The sequence below is a fragment of the Candoia aspera genome, chromosome 1, assembly GCF_035149785.1.
Source record: "Candoia aspera isolate rCanAsp1 chromosome 1, rCanAsp1.hap2, whole genome shotgun sequence".
Lineage (NCBI taxonomy): Eukaryota > Metazoa > Chordata > Lepidosauria > Squamata > Boidae > Candoia > Candoia aspera.
In genome coordinates this window covers 176,788,934-176,812,722 of record NC_086153.1, presented here as the reverse complement: position 1 = coordinate 176,812,722, position 23,789 = coordinate 176,788,934, and the positions used below count along the sequence as shown (strand labels likewise).

Sequence of the window (23,789 nt, the reverse complement as noted above, 5' to 3'; positions counted from 1 at the left end):
TACAACATCCTCTTCAAGGGGCTGACAACTGCAAAGCTGCAACTGGTCCAGAAAGCAACACCTTCTATGGGCATTTCTTAGTATATTATATATACTAGTTATATATTTCTCATATAATACCTCTACTTCAAGAACTTCACCAGTTGCTATTAGGATTCTGAGTACAATTCAAGGTGCCATTTCTTACCTTTAAAGCCCTTAATGGCTCAGGACTTCTTCCCAGTGGTATCTGCCTGCCCCCTCTGGTCCTCTCTCTCAGGGAATAACATCAAAAGGGACTGTAGAGTCAGGCCTTTTATTTATTTATTTACTTACTTACTCCATTTATTAGCTGCCCATCTCACCTTTCCAAGTCTCTGCTCTTTTTTGGAATAGAATTTGTCCTGAGATTTTACTAGCCCCTACCCATTTGGGATGTAGAAAAGCCACTATAAAACTGCCAGTTTCAAGTCTTGGAGGCTGATACAGTGTGAGCCCAGTCCCAGCCCAGTCCATTGCGAGTCCAGTGGGAATGTTGGTTTGAATTTCAGGGTTCCCTGGTGCAGGAGATGCTATAGTGATAATGTTACTATTACTGGGATGTAACTATTTTTATAGCGCTTCATCATAATGGTTTATTACTTCTATTGTTTTAATCCTGTTTATGGATGATGGTTATGTAATCTGCTCAGAGTCAGCATCAATTGGAGTAGCATGTTATCATGGTAGAACAAATAAATGCACATGTTGCAGGATTAAAAACCTATTATCTTGATTCGAAGAATAACTGACCAAATTAGATTTGACTCATTTTCCATGTTGGAATCTAAAAAAAAAACAAAACCTCTTGACATCCTGGATCAATGAAACGATTCATAAAAGTTGCACTTTCATTAAACTCAGGGCTATTTAAATCAACCATATTCAGTACAGCAAGTAGTCTCTGGGAAGAAATCATGTGTCAGTCCAGCCACTTTATTGATTGGTATGATGAGTATTGTAGTCCAATATGTTTCAAAGGCATCAGGCTGGGACAAAAAGGAGAATGACCTTTTTATATAAAAAAGAATGAAAATACAAGGTTGCCTTAGTAATAATTCAAATAAGTTTTCAAGCTTTCCAAATTAAAATGTACTAAGAGTGTTTTATTTTTCATTATGGCCAGGGGAAAATTGTAACCCAAAAGTACACTTCTAGCTGGCTGAGGATCAGAAGTCTAAGATTCATCCATTATTTGGGGGTCTAGAGTTCTGCCTCAGGATTTTGTGGAGAACCTTAAGAACAACCTCCAACTGCTCAGGTGTCATTTTTAAGATTTGGTCCTGGTTGTTGAGCATGTCTGATATTGTGCCTGCTTGATTTCTTGGCGTCTCCAGTGCAGAAGGAAATGATCGAAGTGCATCTTTAGACATGAGAGCAGCAACATTTGGAGCAGAAATTGATCTTCCCTGGCTGCAGCTCCCTTCCTCAACGCCTTGTAAATCAAGAAGTGCTCTTTCGATTGCTTTTTCAAGATGCTTGTAAGCTTCCAAATCTAAATCTTCTATGCCTATAGAGTTCTAAACATTGAAATAAAAAATGTATGCATATATCATCACGATGATAAGTCTTACAAAGGCTTTTACATAAACCAAGACTAAATATCCTTGTTGTATCACCAAATTTGCACTGTTTTTGCCTTTTAGTATATGTTTATCTCATCTATCAAATTCACAACACAACACAACACAACACTATTTATCTTAGATTAGCTAGGAAAAGCATAATCTTGCAACATTTCTGTGGTGGTACAGTTTCTATACTGACAACTTTACTATAAATGGAATTGTTCTGGCTAGAACAACAGTATACAAATAGTGCACGTTCTGTAAGAAAACACATTGGTAATTTGCCTGAGGAAACCTTATACTAGTATTTCCCAATCTGGTAGCCCAAATGTATTGCAACAACAATTCCCAGAATTCCTATCAGGCATTCTTAAAAATCTGGAACTTGTAGTTCTAATACATCTGGAGGGGCCAAGTGTAGTTTTTAAAATTTAAGACTCCAATACTATGGAGAGTATTCTGGAGCTGTAGAATTGGCTAGTTCTTATTTTTTGAGAACAAGACTTGTGATCTCGGAGACCAAATGTTCTGTTTGGTCCTGACTTACTATGAATTTGTACAATACATTAAAGAATATAATAAATCATCTTGAAGAACAAAGTTGATTGTGTTCTTACCAATGAATTTGCTTTTGTATGCCCAGTAGTAGGAAATTTAATTGTAGAAGATTTTTCTTGAACATTTTTTGATAGTTGTGAATCAGACAGGGTAGCCGTCTTGCTAAATGATTTTTTTGGTTTGACTTCATTATCACGTTTCTTCTCAGGCTTCTGTTTCATGCTTTCCTTTCTTACACCACTCATAGATAATATTGTTTTTGAATCCTTCTTGTTTTCTGTTGTGCCCAATTTTTTAGAAGACAATTCACCATGTTTTTTGCCTTTTTCTTTTAAAACATCCTTAGCTAGACTTCTGCTATTTGCCTTTTCTTTTTTGACTGAAGGATTTGGCCCTCCTTGCTGTGAGTGGTGCAACGCAGCATCCTTCTTTCTATCAGACTTCTTGACTTTGGCCTTTTGATGATACTTGCAGGCCGGCTTTGCTTCTTCCTCAGAATCTGGGTGTAAAAAAAGAAAAGTCTGAGGGTTCACTGGAAAGGGAGGCTTAGAAGGATAATTTGGAGACTTGGAAAGATAATTTTTAATTTCAGTTTGGGCTCCAATGTCATGTGCACTCAAAAAAGAGGAAAAGGCAAATGGTTCAGATATTTTCTTCACTGGTTCCTTTTGAGGCTTGTTTTGTGATATTTCTTCAAAGGACCTTCTCTTCAAATCTGACACCTCCAGATTATCAGGGTAACCTGGCAATCTGTAACGTTCTTTTTTAGAAGTCGGTTTCACTTTTTTGGTAAGAGACGTCTGGGTTTCTTGGTTCTTTGTCTGTATTTCGAAACTACTGTTCGTAGGAAGGTCTAGACTTTCCTTTCTACATTTTTCACCTGCAGTTGAAGTATTAGGAAGGTTTTCATATGAAGGATGTTTTGCTTTGTCAGGTAAGTCTACCTCACTAACTTTTGAAATGCTTTCAATACTTGAAAGAGATACTTCATGATCCACATCCTTTATTTCCACTTCTTTGCTTCTCCCAGTTTCAGAACTGCTTGGTGCAGGAAGCACCTCGAAGTTTTTTTGCAAAACAGTTGCTATACCTTTCATTTCTAATTCTGAAAGTTTGTCTCCATGGCCTTCTTTCAAAAGTCTGTTGCAGAGAGACTTTAGATTTTGCAGTTCTTCTTCAGAGAACCTGTCTTGCAGACTCTGGGTTACATGGGATAGTTGCTGTACACTTTGCCCTTCTCCAGCTAAATCTGGTCCTTTAGCTGCCCTGAGTGCTGTTTCTTTGGCTACAACTGGAAACACAGTTTCAAGTATTTTCCTTAACTCTTCCTGTGTGATCAGTCCAATTTCTGAAATTCTCTCTGAGAGATGGTCTTGGATCTTCCTGTTCAATGCAGACTTTAAATTGGCAATTTCATTCTCTGAAAGTACCTCAAAAAGGTTTTGAATACTTTTGCTTAACACACTGTCATCAAAGCCCTCATTAGATTTCTCCCTCACATTCAAGGACAACTTCTGGCACACAGTTTCTAAGTCTTCTTCACTTAATCCAGTTTCTGAAAGTTTATCCTTAAGGTGGTCCTGAATCCCTTTGCTTAAAAATGATTTTAAACTTTTGATTTCTGCTTTTAAAATCTTTTGAAGGAGGGTATCATGGAGGGAAACATTTTTTTTTATATTATCTGTTTCGGTGCTGAACGGTAACTTTACTCTAATGATTTCTAATGACTTTTTTGAGGGTGTATTTTTTAAATCCACTTTTGGCTCTTCAACTAGACTAGCTTGGCTTTTAGGAGGAAGTAAAATAGGCTCCTTGTGATCATCTTTTCTGCCTTCAGATAAATCTGCCTCTGTAAATACTGGCTTGTTTTTGTGACTCATTTCTTTACTGTACATGGATTCAGATTTGGAAAGTTCTCTTACTTCATTATCACTTAATGATTTTATTGTTATTATTTCAGTTTGTGAAGTTACGTCTTTCAATAAACTTATTTTCTTGAGCAAATCACTAGAACTCTGGAGAGACACCTTCTGGTTGTTCTCTGATGGTGCCATATCTGGGATTATACCTTTTTCAGAAAATTTCTCTATAAGTTGAGCCTGCAAATGTTGACTCACAGCATCTTTCAGTTCACTAATGTCTGGCTCTAAAAACGTATCTGTAGTACTAGTTGTTATTTCTTTCAGAGAACATTTCACTCTGTTATCTAATGTGCTGCTGTCTTCTAATTCTTGGGGTGACTCTGTTCCTGAAAGTCTCTCTGCAACTAGGTTTTCAATGTTTTTGCTCAAAAGTGATTTAAGTGCTACCACTTTTACAACTTTATCAACAAGAAAAGATTCGAGGGAGTTTCTGAAGTAAATATTAACCTGTTTTATTTCTGCATCTGATAGCTTATCCCCTCGTGGCTTTGTATACAACTCCGAAGTTGTAGTTGATGGCTTCGTTTCTTCTTCATCTAGCACTGCAACTTTCTCTTCCTCTTCTAAATCCATTTTTTTTTCAATAAGTCTTAATATTGAAAGTTGCTCACCACTTCTGACTAATTTGGGGTCTAAGCCACTGTCTACTTTTGTCAAATACAGATCCGGAGGTGGATCCTGGTCTTCTTGTTCTTTGACATCAACAGGTGTGTATGTTTTTTCTAAAAGAATGGAATAGTCTACTGTGTTTTTACTAAGCGCAGGTGGCTGTACTTTATAAACACGTCTCAGGAAGGGTTCAAACTTGTTTCCACTAAAAAATGCATCTTGGAACTGCAATTTAAAGAAAGGATGGTAGAACTAAGATCTTTTGAAGTCTTAATTGCAAATAATGGTGACATGTGCAATATGTGTTCTATGCCAGAATTTAAAATACATTTACAAATAATTAAATTTTCTTGACTAAATTTCCAATACAATACAATACAATTAATATAAACAGACACACACACACACACACACATACTTATATACCATATACACACACACATACACATATATATAATTCTAAATAAATTCTACCCAGGTAAATGTTTCTGTTGTAAAATCAATAAATGAAAATGTTTTCAATTTAAGATTATATTTTATCTGTCTCACAAATCAACCATAATCAGCTTTTAAACTATGTGCTGGCTAAACAATGCAGTAATTACAAAAATTACAGAGGGCCCAGGAAAGTTAATGTTGAACTAACAAAATGTTACACATTCATTCATAACGAAATCTATATATTCAGTGGGACAGACAGATATGTTACGATGGAGCACAGACGTGGCCCCCATAGAGATACATAATACCTAAAATGCTTAATGCATAGTATTACTAATCATTTATGATGGGATTGCAGTATGCACCATATCTAAAACAAGAGCATTATGTGTGTCAAGCACTTAACACCACTGGCATGGTATAAGCTATTCTGTGCACGGATGCAGCTATGTAGGGCTATAGAAACTGTTACTTGCAACTCTGGTTCTTCAAGTGGCCACCTGTGAATTCATGCTAATAGATTCTCCACCAAGCAGAGCTTCATCTACAACATCCCAAAATGTATAGAGATCTTTGGTAACCCTGCCTTCTCTTGCATTCTGTGTCAATCAGACTCTGAAACCTACACAGCAGCCCTTCAAAACTGAGTAATACCTCACCATATTGAAGAAAAAGAGGGTGGGTTTCTGTATTCACAGATGAGCACCTGAAGAACCACAGGTCCAGGTAATCAGCTTGTCTTCATCAAGACTCTTGTGATTCACATAGAAGGGGCAAGGTAGTCACTCTGGTGGAGGAAAGAACCAATTTCCCAAACATTACACCCCTCTGGGCATGAAGGTCCAACAAGCAGTGTTGAATAAAGGTGGAGGATGCGACCAAGTAGCTGCCATACTGAGCTTTGGCAATTGGAGGTGCCGAAAGAAAACTGTGGAGGGTGGATATCACCATGGTAGAATATGTTTGGATGGGGAACAGAAATGGTTGCTTTAATAAATCATAGCAGTCTTATAGCTGCCACAGCCCATTTTGACAAGTATTATAAAGATACTCCAAGCTTACTGTGTTGCCCTTGGGAGCAGAAAAACAAATGTCAATCTCTGAAGAAGACATGAATGATGTCAGATAAATCAGCTGAGCAAACCAAAGCCCTTTGTGCAACAATGATTAAGTAGTAGTCAATTTTGCTATATGAAATTAAGAAAGATGTATGTGTGTGTGTGTGCGTGTGTGTAATGAGAAGACAGGACACCCTGGAGAAGATGCTGATGCTGGGAAAATGGAAGGCAAAAGGAAGAGGGGCTGACCAAGGGCAAGATGGATGGATGATATTCTAAAGGTTGACGGACTTGTCCTTGGGGGAGCTGGGGGTGTTGATGACCGACAGGAAGCTCTGACATGGGCTGGTCCATGACGTCATGAAGAATTGGAAGCGACTGAATGAATAAACAACACACACACACACACACCACAAAGTCCAGTGTGGGTCATAGACATCTTTTCCAAGATGGCAAAATGTCTACAACCGAATCCCTGAGGAACTTCATGAGGTGGAATGGGTTCAGTTGCTCCTTTATCAAGCTACATACATATCCTCCACTGACTGGTTGTTCCATAGTTTGTTCAGTGATAGTTAGCCCAAAATTTAATGTTGGTAGCCCTTTATGATAAGTGAAAATAGCCATATGTCTGTAGTCATGGAGAAATGAGTAAGTTGGAAATGGGCCAAATAGCTTAAGTGGGAGAAACACAATGGTACTGAAGTAAAAGTGGGCAGCTGGATCTCTGCAATCATTCTCTGCAGTGTTATTATGTTGATTTGAAACCTGAAAATCAATTTCCTATTCCTCAAGATTGTCAGGCTCTTTGACAGCTGCCTAAAGCTGGCAGTGAATCATTCCAAGCATAATTCTCACAGAATTCAAAGTGGTTGACAGAACTTATATTACATCAGGAGTTACTAAATTAAAACAAATAATCTGAAAAACTCGTCATCCTCCATAGGATAAGACTGGTGAACTTCAAGGCCTAAGGCACTGGTCATCTGTAAAAGCTGTTCAGCATATGGTCTATTTTCTCTGACAAGGATGGAATGAGCTGGTTACCACTGCTGGGTCTAGAGAGAGGAATTGCTCAACAGCCAAATTTCATTTATTATATGATCACAATTCTGCACTAAATGTTAAACAAAATTATAATAAAATTATTTAAAATATGTAAAGGAGGAATGCATAGCTAATTGCCTTCTAACATGGAAACAGGAAAACTTAATATACCGTTTCCTTACAGCAATCATGGTTGAACAATATTTTGCTATCTTTTTTCGAGGATATATTCTCTTATATTGAACAGTGATTTACAGGAAGTGATTTCCAGGAATGAGTGATATTAATTCAAAGCATCAGGAATGGTACAATGGGGAGCTCAGCAGAGGGATTGGTGTTTGGAGTGTGACGATGCTGAATCCAAGTAAAAATCCTCATTCTTTTGGAGACCTGGAACAACCAACAGCAAGAAACCAATGCCAGAACATATTTCAAAGTAGCCTTGCCAGGAGTGGCATATCAGGACATTAAGACTTCCACAGAAATTGGAAGAACTGCAGTAAGTGAAGCAAAAGGGAACATTGTTGTAGTCAAATAGCAGTTAATGGTGCTGCATGAGGGGATGCTGATTTGGAAGGCACATCTGCAATACTTCAGGGTGGCCTCTTGGGCCATACAGTAGGAGGGAAAGCAGCAGTCACAAAAGTGAGCTGCTAATAAGCCTGGAAATATGCAAGAGAGTCTTAATCATGCACAATGGGTAACACAAAGGCTTTGACACTTGTGCTGAAGTATAAAGAACTCCCTATACCAAGATAGATGTCAAGGGGGTCAACAACAGCAAGAAACTTTATCAAAAGAGAAAGGTAGAAGAAAATTTGGAAAAATTCCTCCCACACCCCCACAGCAGAGATGAGAAGTGAGCTTGCCAGATTCTAAGCAGCTGGGATCATGAGTGTCAGGAAGGTATATTGTGTTAAAAAAAAACTTGATCATCTATCTAAACTTTATCTATCATCTATTCATCATCTATCATCCACCCATCTCTCTCTCTCTCTTGTCTATATCTATCATCTATCTCTCTATCTCATCCTTAAAAGCTAAATGCTAAGTAGCCAAATCAGCATCTCTCAGGACTGACAAAATTGATGATATCAAGACCTGAGGCTGGTTCATGACAGGAGGGGTGAAAAGGGGAAATAGTAGACAGATTGATGATGAGGGTCCAGACTGACAGTAAATGGTTCTGGGTCCTTCTAAGAGACCAACTGGCAGAGAAGAAGAAGTGTTTCAACTCTTTTTCCATTTCTTGGCCAGTGGAGCTTTTCAAATAATGTTATTTGTCCTTTTGATTGGAATCAAAAACAGTGACTGCATGTCTATTTTGTTAACGTTTGGGAATGAAGGCAGATTCGAAAGGAAGACCAATACTCAGATGTGTTAAATAAAGACACTGACCATCTGTTGGCAATAGCTTGTTCTTATAACCCAAACGTTTGTGAAATAAAGCTTGCACACCTATAGGCACAAAGCCCTACTAGGAGCACATAGTCCAGATGCAGCAACCAAACTACTCTCCTTTAGGTTGACTCTGGAAAGAAATTTTTATGCAAACTTATTCTGAGACTTTCACTGTATTATGCAGTTTTAATACCGTGTAACTAATTATTTCTTACCGTAACCTCTTTCCATGGCCATTGCTGCTCTGGTTCAACAACTGAATCTGGAAATAATTAATCAGCATGAACATTTAAAATATAAGAGCAATTAAATATGCTTTTTATAACTATGAGGTACTACTCAGTGTCCATTTGAAATTTATTGGGAAGAAAATGGTTCACAAAGATGGCTTATCTTTTCTGATAAGATAAACTAGAAGTGGGAGCAATTTGAGACCATGGTTTCCCCAGATTTAAGCCACAAAAACTGGCTTAGTGTGGAAATATTAGCTAAAGTTCTGAGGGAGCCTTGAGTCAGCTGTTCCACTGAATTGAACTGAATTGAGTTGAAGATGGTATGCATGTAGGAGTGCATTTGTGAATGGCATGTTTGTGTGAACGAGATGGGGAAAGGGATATACTAGTATATGTACTCTACAACGTTGTTCACAATGAATGTAGTCTTGTGCAAAAAAAAAAAACTATGCAAGGCAAACAATTTTGGGCTGGGGGACATATTTGGAATTTTGGGAAAATGTTGTGTGTGCTCAAAAAAAATGGTCAGTCAAATATTTTCTGGGCAAGGAGATAAACAACCCCTACCCCTTCAGTTGCTCCCTGCATGACCCTTTCCGTACTACTCTTAAGAGGCAGGGACTTCAGCCTTGTAGTGGCTGTGAAGTTCCCTAAGTGATGGCACATCTGCATTCTCAGACAATTTCTTATTGCTAAGGTAGCAATAAACAACCATCTAACCTTTCTATATAGTCCTAAATGGAGAGCTTCATAGCCTCCTCTACTCTTTTCCACATTATGGTTGCACAATTAATATTGCTGCCCTAGTAAAATGAGTGGGCAACTTTTTTTGGCCTGGGGCTGCTAATCTGTTCATTCCCTGCCTGGTGGCCACATTTCATAATACTCTGATGTAATCGGAGTGGGCAAGTTGAAATTTAGGGGCCTATTTTTTAACTCTACCCAAATCAGCATCATACTGATTATATCTTTTGTTTTTTTTATTCCAAGCACCACTACTATCAGTTAAAAATTAAGTCAGTACAGTTCTACGTAAGCAAGTTGTTTGGAATACTGAACATACTGTGGTTTGCTTGGAAAGAGATGATTGTTATACATATATTTGTTTCATTGAGAATTTAGGTGTCATAACCTTACCTGAGATTCTCACAGGAATTTCAGAAACAGAAAATGATTCCTTTGAAGTCTTAGAAGGCAACTTATCAAGAAGAAAGGAATAGTTACTCACTTTCATGTTTGTAATAATAGTAAAAATATTGCATAAATGTATACAAGAAGAAAAATCAGTATGCAAAGTCAAAGATCTGAAGGGAGAATTGTATCTAATGAAGGTTTTCTTTTCATAGGTCCAACTTGCAAAGTGATTTGTCTACATAACACTACAGTTGTCACATACAAGGATGAGTACTTTCACTTCCGGCAAAGGGAAAACTGCATTTTCCCAGCTGCTGCATTAAATATCTGTCCATACTGAGGACTACTCAGGATGAGGGTTGGCCTCAGCTGGCCCACTCTGGAGAGCTGCTTTCCTGGCAGTACATTTGCTGCAGCAAGACTGTAACCAGTGAAACTCTCCAGAGCCAGCCCAGCCTTGTTCTGAGGGTCTTTCCCCACAATAAGAGAAAGCGGGTGCCAGTAACAGAAAGACACAGCCAATAGCAAGTAGCACTTGGGGTATTGGTGACTGGGCGGGAGGGGTATAGGACTTGCCACATGAAGCTTGATTTTCCTAGCCTGCACATCTAGCATAGAAAGAAGTCCAGTGGGTTGGCGGTAGAGGGATGGATTGTTCCATTCCTCCATTGCCTATCCATAGCATTTCTGGGGTGGGCTGGTAGGATCTTTTGTTGCCTGGAAACCAAAGGTGCAGGTAGATGGGAAGGCATTACCAAGCTATCCCTTCTTCAGCAGCCTATGCTTTAATTTCCCTAGCAGCTATACATCTAGCTTTGAAGCCCAATAAGCTGGCAGCAGAGGGAGAGAGCATTGCTTTTACCAGTCCTGGTAGATACACTGAAAATGGAACAAGTATGGTGTTCAGCTCATCCATCTGGTAAACCAGGGTTGGCTAACCAGAGTTGAAACAGAAGGAGATAAAATGTCCTTCTATATACTTTTCCTTCCCCGTTCTTTAAAAATGTGATGGGCTACCAGCAGAAAAGCCACTTTGTTTCTCTTCTAGGCAGCAAACTCACTTGTCTGGATAAAATTTATTTCTTTTATTTATTTATTAAATTTATACACCGCCCATCTCACTATTAAAGCAAAATTCCTAGCTGCCAATGGTGATCAGAAACTGGTTTAAGGCAATGCTAGTATAGCTATTTTAAAAATGTATCTGCGCTTGCTTTTTAATTCATTGCTAATTCCTGATGGAAGGACATTTTGCAGGTTCCCAGTGAGGTGATTTGGAGCCAGTTTAAGTCCACAGTGCAGACATGCTCTGTGAATAATACATGAATTTCAAAATAGGAAGGACAGAAATGCAAACTCCTGTGCACAGAAGGGGGTGAAGAAGAGAGAGTGTAATGCATAATTACATGTTAGCAGCAGCTACCTCTTTTGGTTCTGATAGATAGTCCAAGGCAGGTGCTTCTTTTACAGATCTCTCTTCACGTACTATTTTACTTCTAGGACCAGGAAGAGGAGTGGGTTCAGAATCACCGCTGTCTGAAAACTCTGCTGTGATTTCTCCAGAACTAGATAGAGAAGTTTCAGACACGTGAGAAATTTGTTCTCTTTTAATCTTCTGTTCCAGGTTTGCTCTGTCAGATGAAAGTCTTGGTGAATGGGGCCTGCTAGATACCACAATCAGTTCTGGAAGTTCAACTTGTTCAGCCGATGTACAAATTTCACTTTTCGCTGGTTCTTCTGAGTCACTTTCAACACGGGATGGTACCGGTGCAGGAATTTGTAAATACATATTAGATAAGTCAGGTGGAATACCTGAAAATTTCTGCAATAAATAATTTCTGTAATAAATCATCATGATAATCATCTGTTTAAATCTGAAAAAACTAAAATTTCTTTGATGAAATATATACATATATACATTGCATGGCAAATGAATAGCCTTCCATGCATATTCTTTCATTTCATAATAAACCTGGTAAGTTTATCTTTCAAAACATTTTAGGAAGACAAAGCCCTGAAAATGCTTGCAGTAACTCAGAGCTCATCTACCTATAAAATACATTTACATGGTAAAATTCTTTAGGGGTAAAATTCTTTACCTCCCAGGGAGTGGGATATGGTAGAAACTTCCTCTTAAATTTAATTTTCTAAATGCAGAAATAAATTAACATTGAGGTAATTAAGAGTGAAATCTCCTATTTCCCTTTGAGGTAGGAAGCTTCTTTGGAATTTATCTCTGCTGATGCATAGGTTTGTCTAATCTCAAATGAGGCCCAAGTTAGAAAATATTACACATTTGTGCAATCTGTCTCTTAAAAAAAAACCCACCACTAGGGCTGCAATAAAAGCCTCCAAAGATTCTAATGGAGAGTGAGTGTGGTTTAATTTCTGCATGAGGGGTCAGAAGAGTTAACCCACTTCGCTCCTCATTAAAAGCTTGTCTAGGCAGCTGGGTTAATGTGCTTTCTTCCCATGGGAGAAAAAGGTATCAAAAGAAAACCCACTGTCCTCCCAGCTTATCTTTCACCAAGTCTCAGCACTGAGGCTGATGCTGCAGTTGAGCTGTCCTTATAGAAAGAAATGTGGGTGACTTTAAAAGTAGTAAATGGCTTTTCTCTTCCAAGCCTGGGTTAAAAAAATGGTGTGTGCAGAACTGGGAGGCTCAGATGATGATGATGATGATGATGATGATGATTGCAGTCTGTGGAGGTCTCATTTAATCACATGATTTAGCTACAAACCTCATACCTGAACATCAGATAGTGGTCTTTCTCCCTTAACTACTTCTACAGAGACAGGAGAAAAAAGGTGGTTACATATTAATACATGGAAAAAAAAGACACTAACGACACAGTCCTGGTCACAAAACTCACAACACTATATAATTTTACTTCTGACCTTGCTGGTACATAGGTTTAAATCACCATTCCTGCTGATTGTATTATGGAATTTTTACAGAAAAACTCATTCGATAATTTGCAGTGTGATTAAGAACAATTAATCAGTGTACTAAAGATTGTAGATGTACTTTTTAAAATATTAAACATTCTATGTTATCATCTTAAAATAAAAAAACAGTAAATAAATTACTTTGTAATTAACTTTATGGTATTCTACATACTCTGTTTTGACATTTGAGTGTAATAGCAGAATAGCACTTTTATAGCTGAAGTATAATACAACTTCAAACCTCAATCGAGAGGCAGGAACGTGGCATCCACTGGTAGACCTTTCCACTGTGTCCTAAAATGGCACTTGCAGATGCCAGCGTTAAATAAAAAAATAATTTGAGATGTTGTAATCCTGTGAATTCATGAAAAATTTTCAGAATGCCTGGACTCTAAAAACTGCACCTAAATCTGAATCTAAAAACACTTGTGAAATTGTAACGTTTGATTTCACAGTAGGGTCACTTGCAGAAAGGGCCCTTTAAAATCCTACAGCCAAGGCGGGAAGGCAAGGAGAGAAAGAGCAAACCACCACCCCCAGAAACAAACCCCTTCTCTACAACTCACCAGGTAGGAAAGCGTAAAGAATGAGGCAGAGCAGAAGAATGGAAACAGAGAAAGGAGTTAGAATAATGATGTGCTATACGGTATCTATGGCGGTCAGAAAGCAACAGGGAATTCAGCACGACTTGCCTGTACATAGTCACAGGAGTGATGCATCCCACCCACCATTCTTCAGGTTCTAAAAGGTTCTGCACAGGGCTTACCCAGGGCACAGCCCGCCTGTGTGAACGGAGACCCCCATGAAGAACTAAACGTATTCTCTGTAGCAGTGTCGGAGCTGTCAGTTTAGAAGCCTGTTTTGATAAAGGATTCCTATGTTTTTATAGAGACTTGTGCCTGATTTATCTGTTTTCAAAGACTGGAGTTACACATCACACACGTATCAGAACAAAACCCCATAGTTGCTCCTGTAGGGGCAACGCAAAGCTGGGTGGAGGCACTTTGGAACAACTCCTCCATGTTTCTGAAAAAGTTGTTTGTCTTGGCTTCTTCAGCTTTCCTTCTAGGAAACAGAAATACTATTGCATTATATCCAGAGAAATACTGGGTTTGGCACTTGAGGATAAGGTACAATCACTGCATTGTACCCAGATTGCTAAACAAGGAATGTGTTACGTTAGGCCTGCATGGCAGACACTTTGCAGTGGTGCCTAAGACAATCATTCCAACTTCAGTATATGCCTGTGGATCCAAAAAAACCTGGGGTAATGTCCTTTCATTTGATAAATTCTTTAAAACAAGCACCTTTGTTAAAACTAGCTAATCTCCTGTCAATTAACTGTACAGTTTAAATTGCAAACTTCTAAGCTGACTCATCTTAGAAAAAAACAAAACAAAACAGATTGTCATTTAACAAAGATCAATTTCTCTTCCTGTTTTCATTCAAGATATATTTGATTTTAATACTGCAAATGCTAGTGTATGCTGCTATACTATAAATGAGGATTCTAACTTCTACTCCAGAAATTAATACAAAAATAAAAATATCCACTAAACCTGAAGAAGCATAAAATGTAGGTTCTTGACAAACAGGGATATGAATCTTCTCAACAATTTCTCTGAAGCGAGACACCTTGGGAGGAAAAAGCAGTCACAAATTAACTTTGATACATAATATTTGTAAGAATATATAATATCTTCTGCTAATGATAATTTGTATCGGAACTGCATATTAGATTTTTCTTCTTTCTGAGGACTGTTAGTTTAAGTCCCTAATGATTAGACAAAATGTACAATTTCATGCCTGATAGCTAGGAAAAGATCTCAAAAGGAGGGAAAGCATTGCTACATGTGTGGAGAAGGAGGGTGGAGACTTACTAATTTCTCATTCAATCTTTACTTTTACTTCCACAAATATGAAGTTGATTAAATTCATTATTCTGCTAGCTAGCAATTTGTGTACTAGCCAATGGATTTTATGTTGAAGCAAACAATTGAAGCAAAAAAGAGAAGAAAATTATTTTGTATACAATAGGCATGGTGCAGTTGTACTACCAGCCCCTGGACTGGAAAGGGACAAGTCTGAAAATCATAGGCACTTAAGCAGCTGGAAAAGAATGACAAATATAAGTAAGGTATTTCTTAGTGGTGACCCTTCTATGACAGTGCTTTGCAACTTAGAAACGTATTTGTTTAAACTGACCTTTTTGAATAGATAATCAGCATGTGTATTTCATTTTCAAATAACCTCAAGCTTGGTTTATTTCCTCATATCCAACTGTATAAATTTATTTGTACATTTGTAGATCTTTGTTCAAGACCATTGTGTTGGTCATTTGTACTTTACGAGGTACTGAATGTTCTTGAAAAGCAGTACAGTCCTTGTTTAACATCCACTCGTTCAGTGACCATCAAAGATCACAGTGCAGCATCCCGCAGTCAGGTGATCACTATTTGCAGCCTTCACTACTGGCTTCTGACAAGCAAAATCAATGGAGAAGCTGGCAGGAGATCGCAAATGGCGATCACGTGATGGCGGAACGCTGTAACCACGTGGGATTTGCCTAACAAGGGCAACTGGGACTGCCAACGTAAGTCAGTGCAGTCACGTGACATTGCGTCTTACAACCGTGTTGCTTAGCAATGGAGTTCCCAGTCCCAATTACCATTGTTGAGGACTACCTGTATATCTGTCAGCCTTGCCAGGTGGACCAGACAGGAAACACAACCAGATGAGCTAATTCTACTTCACTGTAAGGCTACATTAACAGAATCTTGCAAGTCTGAAAGTACAATTCTCCCACCATCTCCTTTACCTCCCCAGAAATTAGGGAGGGTCTCTTCTGAGCCTCTTGCCCTGCCCACTATCCAGCTACAGACTATGCTGTCTCTTATCTGACCATTCCCTAGGCAGCTTCTCTGGGCCCGGTCTCCCAAGTCATTCCCACATACCATTACATCATCTAATAGTTAAATAACCTATAAAAATAATCTCTTTGAGACAGATCATGGCTGGGTTGAATGGGGCAGGGATCACACTCCAAGAGTGACTGCCAGATGAAAGCTTACTGGATAGGATAAAGTGACAGCCACCTGATTTTTAACACTTCACTTTCTGCATTTAACCCATGTTTTATGAGGATGGATTCGTAGCTAGAAGTATTAACTCTTGACTGCCACCCTGTTTTTGATTTCTACAATTATAATTTCTCACATGTCTGCTGAGGAATTTTCATTGAAAGACAAGCCTGGGTGTCTAGACTCTAATATCCTGCAACAGAAGCTAAGTCCAAGAAGCTCTGAACATGAGACTGGGAATCCTGAATCCTTAGAAAATGCTGATTGGGTTCTCCATGAGGCCAAGGGCCCTAGACTGAATCAAAGGACAAGGCCAAAGCACTACCTACCAAGGACCACAGGTGATTAAGGCTCAACATTAATGTGTGCAAAATATAAACAGATTCCCTTCCCTTGTTAATAGCTTACTCAGAAGTAGGTTCTACTTAATGCAAGGACTTCTGAATGTCTTGCATTATTTTCAGCTTTATCTGGCTGTGGATCTGGGAGCTCTAACTTAAAAACCCTCATTTTCCAATAGATTCTGACCACTATAGGGGCTAGACCACTGGGTACTACTCCTCGAATTGAAGTACGATTAATCCTCTATGAGCTTATGGGAGGGCTTGATAAATTTTTCATGAGCATCACTGGACATAATTAAGCTGATGCATTTAAAAATTCTGCTACAAGAGGATTATATCTCATATCTGCTGCAGCCATCGCACAACCAGGATGCAAAGGAATGTTCTTGTCCTGTTATCTGCAGTACCTCCCACCCCCCAAAATACCCTGTTCCATGGCCATCCCTGCAGAAACAAATTTCTTTTTTTCTTCATCTTAGGGCCAGCACATTGCTCCCATGTTGCTATGTTTCTAAGCATATTGTTGGGGAAAGTGCCTACCATGCTACATTCCTCCCAATCACATTTCACAGTACAGCCCAGGGTGAAGACTGAAGTGAATCTAGGAGTCACACACAATGAGGACAACCTAGAGAAAATGTGTGATGGCATCAAAGAACATTGGGGATGATTTGAAAAGCAAATGGATAATGGTGTGTGACAAATAAAGTTAAAGTGTAGCACACCTTAGCAGGAGAAACATTCGCAAAAGTAGGGAATAACTAGGAGAGGGAGGGCTTTCCAGTTGAAAAAAAAAACACCTCAGGAAACAAAATAAAATGCTGATGGACAAGTAGATTCCTGGAAAAGCCTAAATGATCTAAGATAGCCAAAGGAGAAAGATCAACACTTAGAATATGCAAAACTCTAGTGAGAACAAGGAGTTATAGTGTGTACAGGTAGAAATGTCTCCTGGGAATTTCAGGAAACTGGGACCACTTTTGGTAATATTTGCAGGCAATTAAAAATCTTTGCATGGAAGCCAAAAATAATACAGTGTAAGGGTTTTTTCCCCCCTGAATATTTGTAACACAAACATATTTTTTGTTTCTTGATCATCATTTTTATTTTAGATTAAACTTTAAAAGGGAATCTTTTTTACACAGCCATGATGATTTTATTCCACATGGTATTTGGAAGAGAAGGAATAGAAAAAGTTTTGGATTCTGAGAAGACAAACAACGGGAGGCAAAGAGGTAACTGATACTGCATATTTAGTTTTCAGCTGCCTGTTTTTGCTTTTTATAAATATCAGAGAGGGAAGAAGAATTACAAGTTATGAATAAGTACTTTGGCCTCTAATCAATTGCACACTATTTGCCTGATTTGTAATATAACATTACCTTTGGTTGAGGTCTTGATTTTGGTCCTCTTTTTAAAATCAGCTGGTCTAAATACTCAGCCTTTTCACGCCATGTTCTTAATGTCCGATATTCTTTTTTCATTTTCTCCAGTCTAAGGAAAGACAGACAGACAGGACTGAAATGTCCAGATGTCCAAATTTTTTGCTATCAGGTAGAGAAGGACAAGACTGCATTCTGATTCAGTTGAGGATATTAAGCTGCAGTATCAGGTATCTACCCCAAATCCCATCAGTCGAATCTGCAATCAATATTAGCTAAATCAGTTATTTTAAAGTGAGTAGACTTAACAACTACCCAAGTACACCACGTTGGGAATCTTCAGGTTAGAGCTTAATACCTTCAAAGGGAGTTGGATATGTGTACATTTTAAAAAAATCTAGTTCCTCTATATTTTTTCTTTTCATTTACTGATTTCTTTAAATTATGTTTAACATTTAATTTTGTAAGCAGTCCTGATTGCATTTATATGTTGAACAATCAGATAAAAATATCTAAAAACCCCATATACATAAACAAACACTTCCAATCAGTATAGAGATAAAACTTAATTGTGAGGATTCTATTGGTATTATACTGAGGAAACAATCTCTAAGACTCAAGAAGGGGCCTAACTCTTCATTTATACTAGGTTATATATGTTAATACTGGGTGCCTTTTGGAAGCCAGTCTACATCTGTAGGTTCTTTCTTGCTTCCTAGACATTGGATCATGAGCTGACTGCAGTGAAAGAAGGAATGTCGCTACACATTAGGACAATACCTATCTGGTCTAAAATGAAGTAGAATGGACAGTTCATAGCACATTTTAGTTTGCATGTGATTGGCACAGGGTTCTCTTTTTTCTTTTTTGTATAAATGAGATCAAGGAATATCAAAAAGCTATAGCTAGAATATCCTTGTGATGCCTACACAGAAGTTAAGAACAGAGACTTGAGAATGAATGGTGCTGAAAATAATACAATCTAACATTACTTGGCATACTGTAATATTACAGAACAAGTTAAAGCTCTGGAAAGTTTCTATGTTCCCATATTGTCCTAGGTTTGCTGAGGGCTGATTTATTTTACCAACTAATACTTGGAATTCAAACTTACCAAGCAGGATCTACCCTAGAGTCCCTTCTGCAGACTCTTCATCATCTGCACCTAACCATGGTACCAGATATCCTGGCAACAGCTGTTTCCTTGCCATTTTTCCATGTCATTGCCTTCATCTCATTGCCAGCTCATAAAAGATAGGCTTATGTCATCCTAGGCTACACCAGTATTCAAGTAGCATTTTCTCCCTTACTGCAACTCTAAGGGCAGCCTCAAAGTGTTAGGCTTTGTCCCCCATTAATTACTCTGGAGAGAAGTTGGGCAATTGCAGTGTCTTGATAGAGAGGCAGTCTAGGGAGCAACAATGGGACAGGGAATCTCATGCCAGTAAAGTTTTCTGCTGATTCAAGGATGGATGGAGAGAAAAATGTCAGCCGGATGGGATGTCTTTTATTTTGAGAAGGAAAAGGTGGATAGCTTGATTGGATATTGACATATAAAGATTTTCAAAGCACAAGGCCAGTCCCACAGAAAAAGTAGGACACTTTCAGATTCAATCTATTTCCTCAGTCAGTTGGACTTTTTTTTTATAAAAAAAGAAAAGCGACTATACCCAACACATGCCTGAATTTAGAGAGCAGATGGAGGAGCTAACAAATAAAACAGAAATGTTTTTTCATCTGTTTCCCTACCTAGCTCGGGGTGGTTCTTTCAAAGCTTTCTGAAGGGTTTTGTAGTGCTCTGAACTTTCTCTAGGAGTCTCCAACTCAGGGCCCCCAACTGTGACCTTTAGATCTGGAGATAAGAAAGCAGGGTAATCCATATGCCGTGGTTTGATGACATTGCTGCAAAATAAACAAACGAAAAACGGTGCCTTTAAAGTTTGCTACTAGTAGAAGTAATCACAAAACAGCCCCTTCCCTTCTGATACCTTTTTTTTCTCAAGGAAAAGTACTTTATATATCTTAAGTGAAAAAAATATTTTCAGAAGTAAATAACGTTCACAATAAAAGTAACTTAAGCACAAGGATTCATTGATACTTAAACATAGTTTCACTTAAAAAGATCAACCAACGTGTTCATGCTTTCTCAGCTAAAGTAAGTACTTTATAAAGATTATATTTAAATGTGCAGAGAATTACATTTAAATGTTCAGAGAAACTAGAGACATCATTTATGGAGAATTTTGCAGCTCTAAATATGTTTATATTCTTTACTCTCAAAAATTTTTCGTGTTAAGTAGTCCACACATTCAAATTTGCTCTCCTACTGTTCATTTCCAGATGAGTTTTAATTGGAAATAAATGGAATTCTGTTGTGAAATTTCACATCTCAAACTAGCCATGTGATGCATTCTCCCTGCTGTTTACTACTTTACAAAGTGAATCTGAGCAAGCAGACAGACAGCATTCCCCTTGAGTATCAGTGTCAATAGGGAAGACAGAGTTCCCACCAAAATTCTAGCTCAGCCATCAGCAATCTGGTATCTTCTCAATATGTGAAACCTACTATTCTCAGAATTCTCCAGCCACTGTGACCATGAAATCATAATCCCATAATTTTGAACCCAACTAGCCTGACTTAAGGTTCCTAAAAAGAGTTCTGCATACACTGAGAACTCATACATGAGACTGCACAGAAACCGCAAAGAACCATTAATTAAAGAGAAGAGTGTAAGCTGGAAATATAAACAAGTAAATTCACCTTGAAGAACAGAAAACTTACTGGTAAAAGCCTTTGACTTAATCCACTTTAGGAGATCCAATTTCCATACAGGCTACCATTAAATTAGATATTTAAGAAATAAATCAGATGTTCATATAGATATGTCCAAACAGAATTCAGGGGTAATCTCTATCCATAATACATTCTTTAAACAGTAGCAACTTATTTAAATACCTACATTTTAATAAATGTTTGTGGTTTTCTGTAACTGGTTGGATATTTACAACTTATTTACATGGAATCAGAGATGGACTGGTATTTTTGTAGCATAGGTATTAAGAAATAGTTGAAGCACCTGATTTGTTAAATATGAGAGGGCATATGAGAATCATGTGAATGCTACATTCTAAAATCATTATCTTCTGGGAAGATATAATTACATACAGTATGTTAATCTGATTCTGAGGCAGGTTTTAATATTTTGAGATGCCCACGTTCTTTTGAATTACATAGCTACTACATGGAAATTGAAGTCTGGACAACAGAAATGGATTCTTTGTACCCGTCATCACTTTGTTCTTCAACCAATGGCATCTTCAGAGTACAAGGAGGGTCAAACTGACAAAAGCAGCCCCAACGTTTCGTAAATCAAGCTCTGGCCCTCTTCTACATTCATTCACCTAAAAGGGGCAGAGCTTGCAGTGCAAGGCTGATTTAATCATTCTGACAAATGCAAAAAGATTGCACAAATTCCGCTATCTTCAATATTGGAAAGATAAATTTATAGACCCAATTACTCAATAGACTGAAGATTTGATGTTATTTGCAGCTTGCTTACAGACATAGATATGTATGGACAATTATAATGAAATATTGTCATCCTTTTTTGAATTCTTTTGTGTAAAATACTTTGCACTTATATACATGCATGAGATGCCTTACAGGTAGTCCTCAACTTATGACCACAATTGGGACAGGAATTTCCATTGTAAGTCATTGCAGTCGTAAATCGAGTCACCATGTGACTGGACCCAATTTTATGACCATTTTTACAGTGGTTGTTAAGCAAATCACAGTTCTGAATTTCGATCGTGCACTGCTGACTATTTAATAACTTAAATAAAAACAGATTTTAGGGAAGAACTTATACTGCCATAAATTAGGTCTATATTTTTCCAATTTGGGGAAATGTTTGTTTATGTGTGTTCTAACATATAACTGAAATTTACATTAGACAATTTTTGATATCACTAGTTATGCATCCACAAAAATATTACGATTTGTCCCCAAAGTATGGGTGTATATACCCACAGTCCAATTGGGAGAAAAGCCTTTCTGTAAAGTAGGTAAACAAGTTTTGTAGTATCTTAGTAATATCTTTGATATATTCTTTAATAAAAGCTAGAACCTAGGTGCCTAAATCATGGGTTCTCAAGCTATGAGTTGACATCTCTCAGGAGATTGTGAGCAACTGGGGAGGGGGAACTTGCTAAAAAAATTAATAGTTTTTAATGAAATTGAAATGGACAAAATTCTAACCTGAATATAATTACAGAATACACAGTAACCTATTGATCAGGTGACAAACTATTATCAGATCATCATGATGCACAATATTCATGGACCTCCAACATCTGCTGGCATGGTGTGTAGCAGTCTGAGGACTTTACCACTGAAGAGGAGCAATTCACTGTGATGTCTCTTTTGGCACTTCTTTAAAAATAAAAATTACCAACAACATCTCTCCCTGAATTTTGGATCACTGGGTAAAGTGAGTACAAAGAATTCATTAAGAAGGCCATGAGCATACTGCTCTGTTTGCAAAGAAATTGATAAAAAAATAAAGGTGGAATGTGAAATGAGAATGGCTGCCTCAAAAGTATAACCCAGTTTTTAGGAATTTTGCAAAAGTAAGCAAACTCATCCTTCCTAATTGACAATATGGTTTGAAAGTGAATTGTGTGTTGTAACGTTCTATCATTGTTTTAACTGAAATATAGATTACAATGTAATTATTAAACCTAAGTGAAATATGCATTTCTTTTGCCCAATTTACTCCAATTAAATCAGTTTTATTCATTTATTCTTCATTTATCATTTCATCATTCATTTACCATTTAAGAGGGTTACTGAATGCAAAGTGTGAGTATCCCTGACCTAAATAATTCTGAGAAAAGATAGCAGCAAATCCTGTTTTAATGCCAATTTCTGGTAATTTTTTAAAAAAGAGTTTGAATTCTACAAGACCTAGAGAATGTTAACACCAGGCTATCTAATACTGAAGTGAGGGTCAAAAACCATTCTCTCCCAATTCTTCATATATCTTTTCCCAATGATGGGAAAAAACAGAGAATATATTACTATGAGAATTTTATTTCCTAGGCGAGAGTCACTGGTAGATGAGAGGTAATTCATGTTTTCAGATGAATGTTTTCATCTTAACCTCTACAGTTCTAATTCTTTTAAAAATGATTTAATTCTAAAATCACATGACAAACTGTATGTATGCTATTAGTTAAGTTAATTAGAACAAATCTAACATCTAATGTCAGGAATAAGTGCCTTGTATAATCTTTTCTGTCTTCTGGTGGTGGAACCCGTAGAAACATGGAATATGCCACAGCATGGGCAGGATCTGTCCCTGGCAGTTTCAGCTGCAAAAAAGCCACCATATATTAAAATAAATAACAATATAATTTTGGTTCATTAATATAAATTTTCTAAAATAAACAGCATAAAAAATAATAGCATATACAGTATAGCCTGAAGTTTTAGAGATTATGTGCCACACTCTTGTTAATCTCTTTTACCCACAGCATTCATGGAAGAGCAAACTGAGATTTGGTAAGACAATTGTTTTGTATTAGTTTTTTCTTACTCCAAAGACTATCTGTAATTTTATTTCTATTTCCAATCTGGAGTTGTTTAGGTATGACCTGGTTACTTCTACTAAAAGTTTCCAGACCTATAATATCCATTGCCCAGTTGGAGATATGAATTGTAGCCCAAGGCAACTGAAACAGTCACGGTATTACTTAGCTGCCTCTTCTACTGATTTGACTTATAAACTTATAGAACCATCATGGACTCTGTCTTTGGAGATCCCCATATGACTTGATTTGGACAATCCATTATAAAATTTCCTCAGATCAGGGCTTGATTTTTGGCTTTGTTTTTTTTTTTTTTAGTTCAGGGCTTGATTTTTGGCTTTGCTTTTTTTTAGTTCAGGGCTTGATTTTTGGCTTTGCTAAGCCACTTCATGTTATTTTCACTTTTCTTCCTTGTCCTATCAGTGTGCCAGATCCTTTTCGTCCTTTATCATA

General features: G+C 37.6%; 2 protein-coding genes across 2 annotated transcripts in view; both read right to left on the bottom strand.

The window, feature by feature from the left end:
* Positions 1-1,109: 1,109 nt before the first annotated feature.
* Positions 1,110-19,642, bottom strand: LOC134507373 (cation channel sperm-associated targeting subunit tau-like). The gene is made up of 7 exons (XM_063317987.1): positions 19,494-19,642; positions 17,745-17,856; positions 11,413-11,811; positions 9,993-10,053; positions 8,838-8,884; positions 2,204-4,900; positions 1,110-1,538 (listed from the first exon to the last, which is right to left on the bottom strand). Exons 1-7 carry the CDS (start codon positions 19,622-19,624, stop codon positions 1,203-1,205), a joined length of 3,783 nt encoding a protein of 1,260 aa, XP_063174057.1. The 5' UTR covers positions 19,625-19,642; the 3' UTR covers positions 1,110-1,202.
* Positions 19,643-22,869: 3,227 nt separating this feature from the next.
* The window catches only part of LOC134507371 (cation channel sperm-associated targeting subunit tau-like), a 30,380-nt gene continuing 29,460 nt past the window's right edge, over positions 22,870-23,789 (bottom strand). Inside the window, exon 8 of the mRNA XM_063317986.1 lies at positions 22,870-23,120. Within this exon, the coding sequence (XP_063174056.1) occupies positions 22,929-23,120 (192 nt within the window). The 3' untranslated portion in view covers positions 22,870-22,928. The remainder of the gene's footprint in view (positions 23,121-23,789) is intronic.

Excerpts from the sequence above, each read along its gene's own strand:
- LOC134507373 (XM_063317987.1), bottom strand. The coding sequence starts at position 19,624 with ATGGATTACCCTGCTTTCTTATCTCCAGATCTAAAGGTCACAGTTGGG. Across the intron at positions 10,054-11,412 it reads ATCTATCAGAACCAAAAGAG|TTGCCTTCTAAGACTTCAAA; the intron begins GTAGCTGCTGCT and ends CTTCTTGATAAG. Across the intron at positions 4,901-8,837 it reads GGCCATGGAAAGAGGTTACG|TTCCAAGATGCATTTTTTAG; the intron begins GTAAGAAATAAT and ends TTTAAATTGCAG.